Source organism: Myotis davidii, unplaced genomic scaffold, assembly GCF_000327345.1.
Source record: "Myotis davidii unplaced genomic scaffold, ASM32734v1 scaffold575, whole genome shotgun sequence".
Taxonomy (NCBI): Eukaryota; Metazoa; Chordata; class Mammalia; order Chiroptera; family Vespertilionidae; genus Myotis; species Myotis davidii.
This window is the reverse complement of record NW_006290306.1, coordinates 7,995,388-8,013,830: the sequence shown is the minus strand read 5'-3', so window position 1 is coordinate 8,013,830 and position 18,443 is coordinate 7,995,388. Positions and strand designations below refer to the sequence as shown.

Below are 18,443 nucleotides of genomic sequence, written 5' to 3'. Positions count from 1 at the left end.
CACTCTTTCTCCTTGGAGCTATTAACCTGAAGTTGTTTGTTGCTACATCTTGCTCATTCTCCTCATGCTCCCTACATGGAAGATCATTTGGTAAAGGAGAGAATGAGGCAAACACACAGAGAGGAGCAGAAGAGAAATGGAGAGAGTCCCACCCATATTCTTTCAGTCTCTGGAGGCCTTGAACTTCTCAGATACTTGAACAAATAAATTTCACTTCCCAAACATTTAAAAAAATCTAAGCTAGTTTGAGTTGGCCATGGTATAGTTGCCACCTAAAGAGCCCTAAATGCTGCCCAATGAAGGCGGCATATGACAATGAATTTCCTAATTTACCTGTGAGCCAGGTTCTCCAGGGGCACCTTTTTCTGATCCGTAAGAGTCTCCTGGTGGTCCCTGTATTAATGAGAGTTATGTCAAGTTTTACAAATTATTGATTTTTGACTTACATTGATTTTTATTTGCCTTCCCCTTCTGATTATTCTGCTACATTTAAAAATATTGAAATGATGGGTAGTCTAAGAGGGAAGTCTTATTTATGAGTATTAATTAATTAATTAAAAAACAGATGCTAAAAAAACCAGATACTGAAGATAAATTCTAAGATGGGTGAAACAGTGCTAGGATTTCAGCTAGAAGTGGTCATAAAATAATTTCTATGTTCATGACCTCTGTGGTAAAATACTATTGATCTTCAATTAATCTTAAGATTTGAAGATAGGTCAGACATCAAAATGTTCACTAAGGTTTTAGTTTGTCTTTCAAAGGAACAATATGACTCAAAATGACCTACTCTGGGTCCAGGAGGTCCAGGTTGGCCCATGGCGCCTTTTTCTCCCTTCTCCCCTTTGAGTTCCTGCCACAAAAACAATTTAAGGTCATTACAAACAGATTAAACAAGATTTTACTGCTTATACTTGAAAACGTCCTCTATCTGTTCAATACACTGGATTTACAGAATACCTATGTACTTCCTGTTAACATGACACAGTATCATTTTTCACACTTTGAATTTTATACTTATGAACCCACTGAAGTCATATACTATTTTTTTAAAATAAAGTATCTTTTTTTAAATCAAACTACATTGAATCAGCTTTCTATAAGCACAATCACATCATTTCTAATGTATTTTACCTTCATCTTTAATATATTGAAAAGATTTTTAATTGCGGTCAATTATTTTCTGAGTAAATGTTACAAGAAGAATTTGATTTATTAATCACGTTTGTTTTTGCTATAATCATGTTTTATTGATTATTTTTTTTCCAATGTGAATCTTCTCTTGAGGGCATCATTTCCTTCAAACTCATTTCCTCCACCCTGGGTGATATCTTTCAGATTTAGATTTTTGTCAGGATAAGGTATTTTTTCCTATCAATTTTCAGCCAATAAAAATTTAAAATTTATTAATTTTATTTTTGTTAATTACCTCTAGAAAATTTAGTTTTTTCCTTTTAGGTCAATTCCCCTTCTACACCCAGTCTTTGAGGTGAATTGTTTATTTTTTTTCATATTATATTTTACTATGTTTTGTTTTACCTTTTGATTTGAAAATTTCTATTATTAAAAATTATATTGGAGAGTGATGGCTAAGGGGTTTCTCTTTGGTGTGATGCAAATGTTCTAATTAAATGTGGTAATAGTTGTGAAACTCTATGAATATACTGAAGCCATTGAATTATACACTAAATAAGTCATTTTATGGTCTTGACTTATATCTAATACAGCTGTTAAAATTCATTATTACTAAAACCCATGAATTGAATAAAGAAGATGAATTTTATGGCATGCGAATTATATCTCAATCAAGCTATTATTAAAAGACAATGAATTATAAGTTTATAAGATAAGAGTATGTTATGCTTATTTCTTAGTTAATCCACTAGAAAATTATTAGCTACCTCCTTGCTTCTCCATCCCCCTTCCCAGATATTCCAGGATCAACCTAGTGTCAGGATTGGTGTATGATATTGTGGTGCACTTCTGAGCACTTGATTCAGCTCTGTACTCTGAAAGCAAATGTTAATGTCCAAATACAAGACTATATAGTGTCCTTGGAGAGGAATGGGGCCCAAATTATCCTTGGGATTATGATGGCAGGATAAAATATCCTTTATAATTATGACACCCTTCCATCCATATCTTTAGGTTCTCCCCATCCAATTGGCTCAGAGCTGCACACCCAATCTGTAATAATTTATTCAAAAATACTCACTAAATACCCACTCTGTGTTAGTGACAATGAGAAAGACTGAGTAAAGGGTGAGCAAAAATGGCCCTGGGCTCTACCCTTCAAGAATCTTGGCAGTTGCTTGCTTCAGATTTCACATTTCCTGGTTCATGAGTATAAAATAGGGAAGGAATAAAACCTTGAGGCTCAGTAAGGCTGAGGGGACTGGGCTGAGCTGGGATTAGGTGACAGAACTTATTAAAAAACAAGGTAAGAGAAATAGAAAGGCACACCCCTAATAATAAAATTGAAGAGTTACCGTTACGTTATCTGGGCCAGTCTGTGTCACAATAACAGTTCCTGGTGGTCCAGGAGGTCCTATTAATCCTTTCACACCCTAAAGATAAATATACTCAAGAATTAAAAAGGAAACGACATTATCTTTACTATGTTTGAGAGAGATACTTTTCCCCATTAGTGCTCTTGTAAGAAAACAGCAAATGAAAGTTTGAGACACAACAAATGCATTCATGTATAGCTGATTGCTATGGAACTTCAAATATATTGCCCACAAATAAACCATAGTATTTAAATTACCCGTTCTCCTTTTTGTCCAATCACATTATCACCCATGTGACCCTGTAAGAAATACAAAACCAAATTATTTTTTTAAAAGGAATACGAATACATTTTCTAAACCCTTTGAAGTTCTAATATTTGTAACTGAACACTTATATTTTAACTTTTCCCCACAGGGTCACAATTGTTATTTTATTTAATCTTGGAATAATGTATTCTTTTTTAAAAATTAAAGTATAGTTGATATATAATATTATATGTTTCAGGCATACACATAATGACTCTACATTTATATACCTTACGAGGTAATCGCTACAATAAATCTAGAACCATCTGTCACCGTACAAAATTGTTATGATATTACTAACTCTGTACATTATATTCCCATATCTTAATTATTTTGTAACAAGAAGTTTGTACTTTATATTCCCCTTTACTGTTTTCACCCTCATCCCACCCCTCTAGCAACGCTCAGTTTGTTCTCTGTAGCTGTGAGTCTGTTTCTGGTTGTTTTTTTTTTGTTATTTGTTCATTTGTTTTGTTTTTTAGATTCTGCATATAAGTGAAATCATACAGTATTTGTCTTTCTCTGTCTGGCTTATTTCACAAAGCATAAACCCTCTAGGTCCATCCATGTTGTTGCAAATGGAGAGATTTCATTCTTTTTTATCGATGAATAATATTCCATTTATCTGCTCTTCTTTATCCACTTATTTATATATGCACACCTATGTTGCTTCCATATCTTGGCTATTGTAAATAATGTTGCAATGGGGTGCATATATTTTTTGATTTAGTGATTTCATTTTTTTCAGATAAATGCCCAGAACTAGAATTGCTGAATCACATGGTAGCTCTATTTTTAATTTTTTAGGAACCTCCATACTATAATGCCTGCACCAATCTGCATTCCCAACAGTACACAAGGGTTTCCGTCTGTCCACATCCTCAACAACATTTGTTATTTATTGATTTTATTTTTTTTAATAATAGTTATACTGACCCATGTGTGGAATCAGACCAGGTTTGGCTTTCTCATTGGGTAGGATGTGATGGCTGATATGACCTATGAATTGTAATTTACCTTAAGTCCTGGAGACCCCATGGTTCCTGGCAAGCCCTAAAAAAATCCACAAATTATAATTACAGTGAGAAATGCACCAAGCCAGAAAACTGTTTAAATGTTTTAGCTACAACTCTTTAATTAGTTTATAGCGTCTACAGCAATGACAACTTAATACTTACAAAGAATCCCGGAGGGCCAGGTGGGCCCACAGGTCCAGGAAAACCTGGGAGGCCCGGCAAACCCTTCAAAATAAGAGACAAATAAGAAGAGTAAGTGTACTACTCACCTACAGACAATGCCCATTAGTTAAGTGAATTAAAATATTTTAATAAGGCTAGAGGAGCATGACACCTTCCATTTATGGCTGCAGTTTAAGTTATCCACTATCATGCAAATTTTATGATAGAACTATTACTTAACATTACAGTTTTAAATTGTGTTCAGTGTGCGATACAAGTCTAGCCTTGGGTTTTAACAAATACGGAATAAGTGGAACCTAACTTTTCCTTGGAGATTCCACCTTAGATGTAGGAAATTTGGGTCACTGAGACTTGAAAAGATGAAAAGACATGTACAAATCATCTTTTTACATCAGCTTCATCAGCTTCTTACAAGGTGAATGTTTTAGAATGAAATAAGGTGCATATATAAGTAGAAGAAATTGTATATTAAAAATGTTCTTAGGAGAGTAAGAAGGAAATATAGGGAAAGAAATTGTATATTAAAAATGTTCTTAGGAGAGTGAGAAAGAAATATAGGGGAAAAGAAAGAGGAGAGAGAGAGAGAGAGAGAGAGAGAGAGAGAGAGAGAGAGAAGGACACACACACACACACACACACACAACAGAGAGGGGGCACAGAGGATGGTAGGACTGCTCTCTGAAGTGCATGTACCTGGAATCCTGGAGCTCCTGGCAGCCCGGGATCCCCTTTTCCATCATATTCTACATCTTCTCCTGCAGCAGGAGCTCCCTTGAAAATGAAGTTCATTGAACATAATCAATGTTATATCTTTAAAACCCCTTTACATGCTTATTCAGGGTCATGCCACTTCAAGGATAAAAATGCTTTCCAGTGTGAATGATAAAGGGGCTATGTAACAACCTGATAGGCTCAGTGACCAAAGTAACCACACAGATGGTCTGTTCACAAATTCTGAACTGCAGGTCACCTCCCAGGCCTATAGCTTCCTTAGCAAAGGTCAGTTTTTACCTTAAGTGAGCCCTGTCCCTGTTCTTATGCATCGAAGATGATATACCTTTGAAATGTCAGTCATTTTCTTTTCTAGACCCCTGAAGGCACAACTGCTGACACTAGAGTGTGAGATCATAAGCCCCTCATTGTCATCCTGTTGCCCAATACCATCTCCATGTGCTGTAGATGTTAAGTCTCCTGTACCCATCCATGTGAAAGAAGTTTCTCTATTTTGTTTTGTGTCCAATTTTAGGGATTCCCTTGTTTTGCTTTTTCCCAGTCCCTTAATCTACCACCAATGGGTTTCATGTACCTTCCTTATGTCTCCTCCCTTTATTCTAAATTCATAAAAGAAACTGCAAAACTGCCTTCTCTGCAGCATTTTTTTAATCCTTTGAGAGCTTGCTCTGGGCATGGTCTCAAAAATTTGGCTCAAACTCTCACAAAACTTTTCTATAGGTTTGAATGTTCTTTCATTGATACTAGGGTATATACTTAGAGAAATGGCTTAGTTATCTCATTTTGAAGAATTCACAGCATTTTCATAGTTTCTAAAATTAAAAATTTACTGTCCAAGTAAGGAAAGAAGACACAAGGATGATAACGGGTTTCCCAAGATACCAGAATTGGTGGCAATTCTGGATGTGGAATGTGGGTCCTGGCCTCAAGGCCAGCTCTTTTCTCCCAGACTCTATTTCCTTAAAGGATGAAATGAAACTTGTATACTTATGACGAGAGATAGAAGAAGTTGTTCAATAGAAATAAATATGATATCTCAAGTAGTATGGATACTGGATTAATGATGCAATCTCATTTTTAATTTTTATATCTCATTATTTAATAGAAGTCCCTTTCATATGTACAATTAGAGATGTTCAATAATAACATACCACAGATGTCTTACCTTTTCTCCTTTTAAGCCAATGGCACCCTAGGAAAGAAAGTGGCATATTTACCACTAGACACAAATCGAGTAAACAACATCCCACTTTTCCCTCTGTTCTACCTTCTCCCTCTACTGTGTACTTCCTGCTGCCTTTACAACATGCTCAAGTCACTCTCATTTGGACAAAGTCTACCATATATCTTCCTCTCCCCCGCAGTAGTGCCCTTCTCTTCATGTCATCTGCATACTCCTGCTCTGTTCATCTCTGACTCATTCTTCAGTCCCACAGCTGCCACCTACCTCTCTCCAAGATGGACGTCTCCCTTGCTAAGTTCTGCCATGACTTTGACATTGCTAAAGCCGATGATAAAATGTCAGTTTCTCTCTTACTGGACTTCTCAGCGGCATTAGGCAGCTGTCTGTCTGTCACTGCCCTCTACTGAAACACGTCTTTCCTGCCCTTCCATCATACATGCCTCCTGGTCTCCTTCTACCACTAGGGTCATGCTTTCTTCACAGGTTTATTCTCCTTGACGTAGAGGTCACATGCTGGAGCTCTTTAAGTCCTGGTTCTAAGCCACCCTCCTACCCCACACTCTCACTGTTTGAGTCACCCCTTCCCAGTCTCTCCTCTGCCTACTACTCAGCTCCACTGTATTCCTTTAAATCACAAAAAAGTCTCAACGTGTAAACCGGAACTCATAAATCATTTGTTCATTCATTCCCCAACTATCAGTTTAGTGTTTACTATTGGCTGCACCAGACATCCCCATGATGGATTTCAATACACGGCCATTCTGGACTAAACCACTTACATTTCACTTAATGTTTCTGATGAGGGAAATGAAAACCTACCGGGACCCCTGGGTAGCCTGGTGTCCCTGGAAATCCTGGGAAACCTTGTTCACCCTGAAAGAAAGACCATACAAAACTTGTCATTCTTCTTACTTGTTCTAAAACAGCCTATTGAGATATTTTCCCTGTTTCTCTCTTCCAACCCTGCAGTGGTAAAGCTAGACAAAGTAACCAAAGTGCCTTATGGATACTGGGCCATGAGTCTGAAGGCCAGAAAACCATTATTTTAATTGAAAACAGGATTAAAATCTACTGTTTCTCAAATTGTGCATAAATGGTGAAAGCTTAATTGTGTCAAGAACTGTTTAATTGCTGTTTCCTTGAAACCTCAGTGATTAGTTCTTTCCTGGCCACCACTCTAGGAAGAGGAGTGGGCAGTCAGGAAACCAAGGAGATGAATGAACATAGGAAAGCTCAGTCCTTCTTCTCCAAAGACATATCTTGCATTCCCAGCTTGAGTTTCTGATTTATATACACTCACAACCTCAGGTGAAAATAACTTGTTATCTTTCTGTGTGCAAATAGGAAAGGACTTCCTCAAAAGACAATCAGAGCCCTGGCCGGTTTGGCTCAGTGGATAGAGTGTCGGCCTGCGGACTGAGGATCGATTCCAGTCAAGGGCATGTACCTTGGTTGCAGGCAAATCTTCAGTAGGAGGTGTGTAGGAGGCAGCTAATCAATGTTTCTCTCTCATCGATGTTTCTAACTCTATCCCTCTCCCTTCCTCTCTGTAAAAAATGAATAAAATATATATTTTTTAAAAAAAAGACAATAAAAAACCAAGGCATAGGAAAAAAGGAAATAGGTAGGTTCCTGGTTCAAAAGCCACATTTCTGCCCTGAAGACAAGTACCATTGGTTCTGGTTAAAAGAATGTTTCCAGGAAAGTCTAGCCCATCTCATTGCTACTTCAGCTTAATTAAGTCATTCAGCAAAACACTGACTGATCAAGTCCTGTGTAAGAAGTACATACCTTAGAACCATTGCATCCTGGTAAGCCAGCAGGACCGTAAGGTCCAGGATAGCCGGGGCTGCCCTGAAAACAGAGTAAGTTTCAAAAAGGAGAAGCAACCAGGCCGTGGGACCAGGTGGAAACAGCGAGGAAGCCAATGTGAGGGAAATGAGGGGCTAATTTAGATAGTTATTTAGATATAAATGATTATTTAAATATTTAAGCAGTAAATATAGTCATTTTAGAAAATAATTTAAACAAAAATAGGAAATAAAATGGGCTAATTAAAACAAAGAATTATCAAGTGAGGTACAGATATTGTAAATAAAACAAAAGGCCTTTCTATATAACATGAAATCCCTTAACATGCTGTTCTAAGCTGGGGGAAAGGAAAGGAAAAAGAAGAGGGAAATGTGCTCAGAGGTAACTATTTTATAATTATACTAGAGGCCCGGTGCACAAAAATTTGTGCACTGGCGGGGGAGGGGAGGTGAGGAGGGTGTCCCTCAGCCCCACTTGTGCCCTTTCACAGTCTGGAATCCCTTGGGAGATTACCACTTGCTGGCTTAGGCCCGCTCCCTGGGTGGCAGATGGCAGGCCTGATCCCTCAGTGCCTGCCCCGCCTCCCCAGGTCGCGCACACGGCAGGGCCAATCCGGGGTTTGGGGCACTGCCCCGGGTTGGGTTGCACATGGGACGCCTGGGTGGGCCGGCGGATCGCTGCTGCCCCACCTGGCTGCCCCGGATTGGGTCGTACACGGGATATCCGTATGGAGGCCGGGTGGGCTGGCCGATTGCTGCTGCACTGCCCAGCCGCCCTGGGTCGGGTCACACACAGACGCCTGCCACCGGGTCACAGATAGCAGGCCCAGATGGCAGCAGGGCTGACGGGATGGTGCTGTCCCGCCCTGCCCGCAGTATGCAAATTAGCCACCATCTTTGTTGGCAGTTAATTTGCATATCATGCTGATTAGCCAATGGGAGGTGTAGCGAAGGTACAGCCAATTACCATGTTTGTCTATTATTAGATAGGATGTTATTAAGCAGTTGTTCTATTCTATTTTTTCTATTCTATTTTTCTATTCTAGTCTAATCTTCTGTTTTATTCTTCTATTCTATTATTCTATTCTAGTCTATTCTAGTTTTTCAGGGAATACAATTTTATTTGTATGAGCTACCAATCCACATTAACATATTATGCTATTCTATTGTGCCATTTTCATCATGTAGCAAATTTATCGATACCTATTTCCTTGTGCTATTGATTTAACATCTTTATTAAAATGAGCTTACTTTTTATTTTTTCAGTTACACATTTTCCCCATTACTTACTGGAAGTCCAGGAGGACCTGAAAATCCTGGTAATCCAGATATTCCCTGAAGGCATAGAAAAGGGAAGGGTGGCAAGAAAAACACTTGAAAGGTTCAACTTAAAAACAGAAAATTATTTACCATTCCAATAGCCCCCTCCTGCAATTATAATTTGGAGTGGCTAGAAACTACTTAAAACACAAAAAAAAGGTTTGTCAAACTTTTGTAAATCTTACATTTATATCAATTTTAAAAAGAGATTATTACAATTGTTTTAGGCTTTTGGGGGTAGACTTTAAAGGTGTAAATTGATTAGAGTCCAGTGCTCTAATATTCCATGAACACCAATACATGCGTGTGTACACATTGGTGTTATCAACGCCCAGTCCAGACACAGACATCACTCCAGATGGTTCTCTCATGCCTTTTCCATCAGTTAGCACCAACCCCACATAGTCACCACTATCTTGTGACTTGTACCATTATAATTTTACCTGTTCTTGAACTTCATGTATAGAAATGCACCATAAACAATGTACTCCTTCATGATATTTGTATAACTTCTACACTGCAATACTTTAAAAAAAAAAAAAGAATTCATTAAGCAATCAGGTTGGACTACTAACCCTTGCACCTTTGGGACCAGTGAGTCCTGGACATCCTGGAGCGCCCTAGATCCAAGTGGAAAACAAAAGTAAATACCAAGACAATTATTTGGCATCCCCAAACCCCATAAATGAAAGGTCCAAGTTTTATTGACATCTCAAAGAGTTTTGCTCATGTGATTATTTCATCGTTAACATGGTTCACTTACTTGCTTGTTTCATTGGAGCTAAAATATTTACCAGTAAGGATAGACAGAGAAATTTTCATTCAAACCCTGGCTACTGAAAGTAAGGGTCTAACATTGGCATCATCTGGGAGCTTGTTAGAAAAGCAGAATCTCAGGGCCCCCACCTCCCAGACCTATTGATTCAGATTCTGCATCTCAGCAAGGTGCAGTGATGATTCCTGTTCACATCAGTGTCTGACAAGTTCTGCTGTACACCCGCCCTGGAGCTGCCAGCTGCTGAGGTCTGATAAGAATGAGCGACAGTTGCAAAGGTGGCTGAGCACGGCAGCCAATATTTCTGTGCGTGAGAAATACTTCATTAACAAAATGTACCTGCCATGCACAGATAAATACTCAGCCAGGCAAGGACTGCCTGAATCAGAGATAAGCTTGCTTTGGGCGCATACTGAGCACAGTTTTGAGGCCCTGGTTTCTTAGAAAATAATAACCTTAGATGGATACTATTTTAACTAGACCACTGGGTGGGAAAGTTCCATTGTCCAAAAGCTGTTTCATCATTCCTGGGAGTTTCAGTATGTTTTTTTATTTCGGGAAAGGGGTTACAGAGTCTTCTGAGATTGGATGGTCAAGGCCACAGTCAGCCTTTCCTGGATGAGGTGAAATTCCTGGCTACATGACCATGCCCCCTTCTCTGCAGGATGCTATCTGTGTTTGCAGAAGGCAGAGGAGGGACTTGCAGGTTTCACTTCCCCGTTGTAAATATTCTCATGCAAAACAATATTTAAAAGTAAGGTAGGAAGTTTATACGTTTGAAAAATCTTTTGGTCAGGTTTTGATATCTTTGTCTGCCTTGGATCAAATTATCTTGTGCAGCCACATCTACAAGCTGTGCTTTAAAATATGAACTCCATGTCAACGTGGCACATGGTTTTTCTGAATTAGCTTTACGGAATCCTTGCACATCATTGAACTCTGAGCACCATATGTTCAGAACCTTCATTTTAATGTATTGTTAGCATCATTAAAGAAATGCTGAGAGAAACAAGCAGAGTACAGAGAACAAAACGAAAAGGAAAGAGTTAGAATTTAGCTGATCTGATGTATAGGGTTGAAGTGGCCAATTCATTCTGCCAGCGAAATGGAGGAAAATATGAGGTCACACCCATGAGGGAGGCCACAGAATGTATCCAAATTCAGGCGTAGAATGTCCAGAATCCAAATGACTCTTCCAAAATTAGGATCACACGAAGGAGAAATGGAGAAACAACGCATACAGGGATAGACAGGAAATGGTGGAGTTTTTGGAGAACAAGCCATCTTTGCATTTTTACTTGGAAACTACAGATGTGGGTTTAGCTTCTTTGGTTAAGGAGGTTGATCCTGGCATTGTATAAAAGCAGCCACCTGTTGGCTGTGTAACCAGGACAAATTACTTAAGTGCTCTGAGTGTTGGCTTCCTCATCCATAAAATGGAGACAGTAATGAGAACTAGAATATGAGTCTCCATCATGATTTCTAGAACCACTGTGAAATGTAAATGAGGTATAGTCAGGAATACACGGTCTAGTGCTGACACAGAGTAAATTTTCAGTAAATATTGCCCTTGATGACCATGTCAATATCCTATAACAATATTTATGAAATTTAAAAAAACTGTGTGGAGATCAATTGTGATTGTCTTTCATAACTTACTGGTTAGTTCATAGTTTGCTGGAGACCAGCAGTCAGGGTTGTGACCATGGGAGTGTGTGAGAGCCTAGGCTTATGTCTGACTAATGTCCACGGCAGGAAAGAGCCATGAGCAATCTAGTAGTTATGAGTTCTTTAGCAAATCCTCTAGGGCACCGATTTAAGCAAAAGCCCTTTGTTTTATCACAGACTTTAGAATAAAAATGTGTGACCAGTGTGAAAAGCAGGAGGTCAGAACGTGGGGTCCCTGATGTTTAAGGGAAGAGTTGAGAAAAAGGAACCCAAGAAAGACAGGAAGGGCGGGAAGCAAGAAGAGAGTCAGAAACAAAGACTGAGTTTCGAGGAGAAGAGAGCAATCCACTCCGTGATCTCTGAGACAAAGCAGAGGGGTCCAGGTCAGACAAAGACACAGAAGTATCCATTGGCACTGGTCACTTGGAGTCATGGGTGATCTCTGCAAGAGTGTTGTCAGGAGAGAGGGGGCCCAAGGCAATTATCACCTGCTGAGGAGTGAATGGAGATGAACTATAGCCAGCCTGGTTAGTTATTTTTTAAAGAAGTTTGACAGAAAGGAAAGACAGGGAAAAGATGGCAATCCTTTGGTCACTGTACCTGTAAGGTCTAGAGGATTTTTATATTAATATGGGGAAATATTGGTATGTTTAAGGACTGAAAGAGAAAGGCCAACATCAAAAGGAACGTTAGAATATCCCAAGACAAAGGAGGTATCTCTTGGAATAAGGTTATACTTGTAATTCCAGTGAGCAGGATACAGTGTGTGTGTGTATGTGTGTGTGTGTGTGTGGGGGGGGGTGTTGGTCCTGAATGGCAGGTGAAAAGAACTCATCTTTCCATGTAAAAGAGAAGAAAGTAGGAGCTGATGCAGACGCAGAAGCTGTGTAGATTGGAGGAGGAAGTTGAGTAGGGGATTTGAAGATAATAATGATCATTTGCGATGGTCTTGGTCGAGGATGCAGTTGTGAGGGTAAGCAGGAATTTGCCATCGGCTAAGATATGGAATTCTCTCCATGTTCTCAGGAGCCCAGAGGGTAGGCATAAAGAAGGTGGGTGGGCTGAGTATTCCTCAACCTTGCAGGCTGATGTACCTTGGGTCCCTGTGGTCCAGGTGAGCCTTCAGGACCTGGGAATCCCTTCAGGCCAGGAGAACCAGGGGGTCCGGGAAGACCTTTCTCTCCCTATTAAAATGAAAACAAGAGGAGAAACACACAGAACAGAAAGTCTTCAACAACATACACAGCCTTGACCATTATTTTTCCCCCGTTAGGAGTTGATAACGTTTTTTCATATTTCCCCCCTTAGATGTAAACAAAAATCAGCCCTCAGCAGTGAGGGGGTCAGTAACTGAAAAGCTGCCGGCTATTAGCATTGTCTATAGGCTTGGAAGTGCTGGCCCTTGATCTGTAAGAACTTTAGCCCAAATGGCAGAGTTAACTGAACAGGGAAAGAAAAATAAAATCCAGAATGAAGGGGAAACCCAGTTAGAAAGATTGAGGTCAGTAATGTGTTTGTTGAGAGATGGAGAGAGTGAGGACAAGGCCCAGGAATGCTGTTGGGAGTGTACATAACTGGTCTGTAGCTTGCAAAGAACAACATGCAGGCAGTGGGTCTTAGTTCTTTCTTGATTACAGAGGAATTCGTAATTCAATATGATATTTGTGCAAGAGATATGTCAAGGGTGGCATAAGTATCTGTGTGAGCTAAATAGTTTTATTTTTTAGAAAGAGTCAGATGATATGGGAAAGCCCCTAGTAATGAGTGAGTGTAAGTAATTTAGGCCCAATGTGTTACATGGTTCTCTGCCAACAAAGAATCTTCCCATGGAAGTGGATCCTGGACTTACTCTTTAACAGTGAAGGCCACCAGTTAATTCGGCCAATTTAGTTACACAATTGGCAAATTATATTTTTAAAGAGAGAGTGTGAGAGAGAGAGAGAGCATACACCCAATAAAAAGAGAAATAAAAGAATTTGCTAGACCCTCTCAATACTCAAGTTCCTTCATACATCCTAGAATAGCATCTTGAACACAGTAGGGATTCAATACTGCTTCTAGAATGTGAGAATGAATCATAGTTTCCATCATGAATCTGAGTATAATAGCTTCTGGGAAAAAATCCTAAATCAACTACACATGAATTTTAAAATAATTTAAAATAAATATAATAATAGCTACTATAGTGATCATAAATTATATGCAACTTATTTTCTAGAGAGCTTAAAATATATTCTTTTCAAAATATTCTAAGCAGTCACCTTTCAATATTGTTAAGTAAATCATTAGTGTATCTGAGGAAAGGGTTTTGTGAACAAAGACACAACTTTAGTTCTGCCTCTGTCTTAATGATCACAGATTGCAAGTTAATGGAGCGAATTAATGAGATTTCACCGCATTCCCTCCTCCCCCAGCCCCCTTGAATTCTGCAATGGAGCCACTTCCCTCTGCTAAATGTTTGCCTCAAGTAGAGCGCTGCTACAGGATCCTTCCACCAGGGGGCGGGCCTGCATCAACACCGAAGGACTTAAAATTTGAGCGCTTCAATGTTTAGTTTGTGTCTAAGTGAGTGAATTCAGTTATTTCCAGTTGTTCTCTCGTGGTTAGCAAAATTGTAAATAGGGTGTACATCAACTTTCCTTTTCGCTAACTGGCCATTTCTCCTTGACAGGCCAAGAGAGTTAAAAAACCACCGCCTGTATTTACACAAGTTATCTGAAGCTCCTCTAAGGCCCGCCCCACCCCCACCCCCCTTTTTTTTCAGGTTAACTTTTACATACAATTACTTAACATTGGATTTCGGGAATGGAAGAACACACTGCTGACCTTCCCGCCCTTAATGAAAGAAGAGTGTGAGCTCCAGGATGAGCTCCAAAGAGAAAAGAAGCCAAATTAAGGTTTTACGTTTACCTTCTCCCCTTTGGTCCCACTGCAGAAGCACTGGCCTTTGTCCGTGCAGACACAGCCCTAGGAAGAGGGGAAGAGACAGGGTTTTGGGTGAAAACAGCTTAGTAAGTTCCAACTGACTGGGTAAAGCAAACATAGTTTTCTATTCTTAGAGCGTTGAACACTGATCGTTAGAAGTGATGAGATGCTGTGGCAATGTATCAATAGAAATAGAGTAGATAAGGGTGAAGCTGCTGCATATGGAAGAACTGTCAGGTGAATATACATCATTCTCATGGTATTTAAGAATTTTAAGAAATTTATTCATGGAAAAAAGCCAACTGTCCTTTTTTTTTTTTTTAACAATATATAGTTGAATCATATGAGATTGCCATTGTTGTAGGTAGAACGTGGTCTGATATTGGCAAGTGTTGTAAGTTCAGCATAATGTACATGTATGTATTTGGGTATATTAATTGGTGGCATCTTCTGAGGTTGATTCTAAGGTTTTCTTTTCTTGAAATAATTCAAGACGGAGAAAAGATGATCAATACCCACGATGTGTCTTTAAAGAGAAAAACAAACTAATTCACTAATGCTAATATCAAAGTGTTCTTATTGAAAAACAAAAACTGAACTGTGAGTTTGGCTCTTACCTCCCTAACGAGTCACCTTGACACACAACCCCAGCTTTCACACGTATGCACATGCCAGTTCTGATGAAGGCCAGCAGAGGAACAAAAGAGAAATAATTTCATCTAGTGAATTTAAAATTTGTTTTGATACACATTCTATGGTTACATATTTATCTTTCTTCTTTGGGTTAATATTAAAATGCGTTCTCTTCCCTTATACTGCCCCCACCCCCTCAAAAAAAATAACTGACAGCAGCAGCTGGGCAAGGGTAGGCGATGTGCTGACTGGGAAGAAAATTTTTAAAAAATTGCCTCAGGAAGTCCCAAAGTCCCAAAGTTGTGCAATCAAAATAAACATATGCAAACAAAAAATCTTTAATTGAACATATTTCCTGAATATAGGGCAGTAGACTATGCTGTCATTCAAAAGAGGGAGTACATAGCAATTTCAGACATTCATCATGTATCCTCACCACATTTTCATACTAGTACATCATAATCTATATGAATAGAGAGCAACTGATTGAAAAGAAAAGTCTGTATTTTCCCCAAGGTTTGGATAGTTGGTATTTTTTTAACAGAGAGGAAGGGAAAGGGATATAGAGATAGAAACATCAATGAGGAGAGAGAGTCATTGATCAACTGCCTCCTGCACACCCCACACTGGGGATCGAGCCCACAATTTGGGAATGTGCCCCGACCAGGAATCAAACAGTGACCTCCTGGTTCATAGATTGCTTAGCCAAAAGATACAGCAGCTATATATATAATCCTCACCTGGATATATATTTTTTACTGATTTTAGAGAGAGAGGAACAGAGAGGGAAAAAGAGAAAGAGACATTGATGTGAGAAACTTTAGTCAGTTGCCTCCCGCACAATCCCTAAAAGGGGATCGAACCTGAATCCTGGTATGCCCCCTGACCAGGAATTGAGACCCGTGATTTTCAGAGTAAGTAACACTCTAACCATGACTTTCAGAGTAAGTAATAACACTCTAACCAGCCAGGGCACAGTGACCATATTTTTATTTTCATTAATTTTAATTCACTTTTTTGGGCCCATTTGTGAAATGCTATGAATATATTAATGAACTAAAACCCATTAATTACTATTTAATTGCTAAATCCATTAAAAAACAGTCTGGCCAAATGCCATTACTTAGAAGGCAAAACGAATAGATATTTCTTAAGCAATATTTTTATTCCTTTTCCTCTTCAAACAATAAAATACCTTTTAGTTTCCATATTCCACCATGAAGAAATCATTTGTCTTGAACTGAAAGCTCACAATAATGTTCTTATGTGCTAACCATTAACACATCAGGAAGTGACCAAGGTTATGGTGATGTTTTAGCACTTTTGCATATTTAACAGTTAAACTTGTGAAACTCATTCTTTTAACAGTCACATTCATTTTTTATGACAATAACCTTACTTTGAATGCAAAATAAACATTGATAGTGGAGAATTTTAAGAGGTTTTGAAATTCCAGAAATCACAGGTTTTTCATTTAAAAGCATCATGTACCATTGGGGTCTCAAACCAATATTTTATTAAGCAAATAAATTGTGTGTGTGCTCATGTAGGTCAGGTCTACAAAGGAGCTATCCCCAGGTTTCCAGCTACCTACTAGAGCAATGATGGCGAACCTTTTGAGCTCGGCGTGTCAGCACTTTGAAAAAACCCTAACTTAACTCTGGTGCCGTGTCACATATAGAAATTTTTTGATATTTGCAACCATAGTAAAACAAAGACTTATATTTTTGGTATTTATTTTATATATTTAAATGCCATTTAACAAAGAAAAATCAACCAAAAAAATGAGTTCAGAGGTGACACGCGTGTCATAGGTTCGCCATCACTGTACTAGAGCTTTGGACAAATTACTTAATCCTTCCAAGCTACCTCATCTGTAAAAGAAGATGCTAAGCTCTGTCTCAAGGTGTTTTTTGTGAAAAGGACTTGAGGTGCTGCCATAGGGCTCTGCAGAGCCAGTGCCCTGCACTGAGTATAATAGCCAATGGAGACTACCCTTCTCTCTTGTTTTGCTGCAATATCCAATGCCAAAGGACAGACATGCTACTGTGCAACCCTTCCTTTTGTCAGGCGGAACTAGCCGTGGTCTTCCCAGAATTTCCTCCTGAAGGGGGTTGGCTAGTGCCAGAGAGCTGGTCTTCATTCTAAGACCAATGGTAAGCAAACTGAGAAGTATTTTGGTTCAACTACAGCTGCGTTAACTACAGACATTAATAGTACTCTTAGAGTAGATTAAATATATTAGTCAATTAAGCAAATATTATGTGTATATGAGCACACACACACTTTGTTTGCTTAATATAATATTGGATTGAGACTCCAACAGTGCGTGATGCTTATAAATGAAAAGTGCCAATCAAATATATTTTACAAAGGCAGCAGGTAATTCCAGAAATGCAGGTCAGTTGTCTCTTGCACTTTTCTCTTTATCTCAATTCCTGTTGTGCTCATGAAGGCCCATATATTGCCTGCAGGTCCATATGGCAGAGGGGTTAAGAGGAGACTTCCTAGGCCTGAATCCCAGCTCTGCCAAGTCACCTGTGTGACTCTATGTGATCTCTAGTGCCTCAGTTTCTGCATCTGTAAAATGGGGTCAAATGGGTTAACACTGTTAAAGTACTTGGACAAGTACATAAGATGTGTACTGGAACGGACTCAGCCCAGAGATGGCACCGTCGGGATCTGCCAGTAAACCTTGGTACGCTCACCCTTCTCTTCCTAGTTATATCTTTACTGTCTTGTCAGTTCTTCACAAATTTATTGTTTCTTTGTCCAAAAGATCTCAAAGCTCCCTGCTCTGGTCACTTCTTAGTGTCTTCATTCTCTTGTGAAGGCTCCCACACACATGTAAAAATTTAATTAAAAAATGTGTGTGCTTTTCTCCCGTTAATCTGTCGCTTTAATTTTCAGGTCAGCCAGGGACCCTAAGAGGATCGAGGAAAACTCTTTCCTCCCCCACAGCTGTTTCTGTGGGCTACCAACAGTGTGGGCTTTTACTAACTTATTAACTTAATATTGCTATTTTTAAATGCTCATGAGTTGAGGTTTATTATGTTTACTAGACTGCAGGTAGGAGCTGTGTCTGGCAGGCAGTAAAAAATTATCTTTTTATTCCTAAAACTAAGAAAGGATCTAATTATGCACACATGTTTGTTTATTTGTTTGTTTGTTTATAAATAGGCTAGGAACTAATTTTTGAATAATTTCAGATATGTCCTCTTTTTACTTTCAGAACAGCCCATGACCAGTTTACATGCATTCTGCTGCCCTCTGTTCAATCTCCCCTCCTCCACGCCCAGCCCAGCCCAGCCCAGCCCAGCCCAGCCCAGCCCAGCCTGGGTTAGCATAAGGGGAAGCTGGCAACATTCAAAGTTGGTTCAC

General features: G+C 39.1%; 1 protein-coding gene across 1 annotated transcript in view; it reads right to left on the bottom strand.

Annotated features, from left to right (window-relative positions):
- Window positions 1–18,443, bottom strand: part of COL4A3 (collagen type IV alpha 3) — a gene marked incomplete at its 5' end in the record, with an annotated part of 118,577 nt that overhangs the window by 50,181 nt on the left and 49,953 nt on the right. The window contains 14 exons of the mRNA XM_015563697.1: window positions 334–393; window positions 791–853; window positions 2,490–2,567; window positions 2,768–2,809; window positions 3,834–3,869; window positions 3,995–4,057; window positions 4,709–4,786; window positions 5,913–5,939; window positions 6,750–6,803; window positions 7,722–7,784; window positions 9,032–9,076; window positions 9,637–9,681; window positions 12,599–12,688; window positions 14,415–14,471. Of these exons, the coding sequence (XP_015419183.1) occupies window positions 334–393; window positions 791–853; window positions 2,490–2,567; window positions 2,768–2,809; window positions 3,834–3,869; window positions 3,995–4,057; window positions 4,709–4,786; window positions 5,913–5,939; window positions 6,750–6,803; window positions 7,722–7,784; window positions 9,032–9,076; window positions 9,637–9,681; window positions 12,599–12,688; window positions 14,415–14,471 (801 nt within the window). The remainder of the gene's footprint in view (window positions 1–333; window positions 394–790; window positions 854–2,489; window positions 2,568–2,767; window positions 2,810–3,833; window positions 3,870–3,994; window positions 4,058–4,708; window positions 4,787–5,912; window positions 5,940–6,749; window positions 6,804–7,721; window positions 7,785–9,031; window positions 9,077–9,636; window positions 9,682–12,598; window positions 12,689–14,414; window positions 14,472–18,443) is intronic.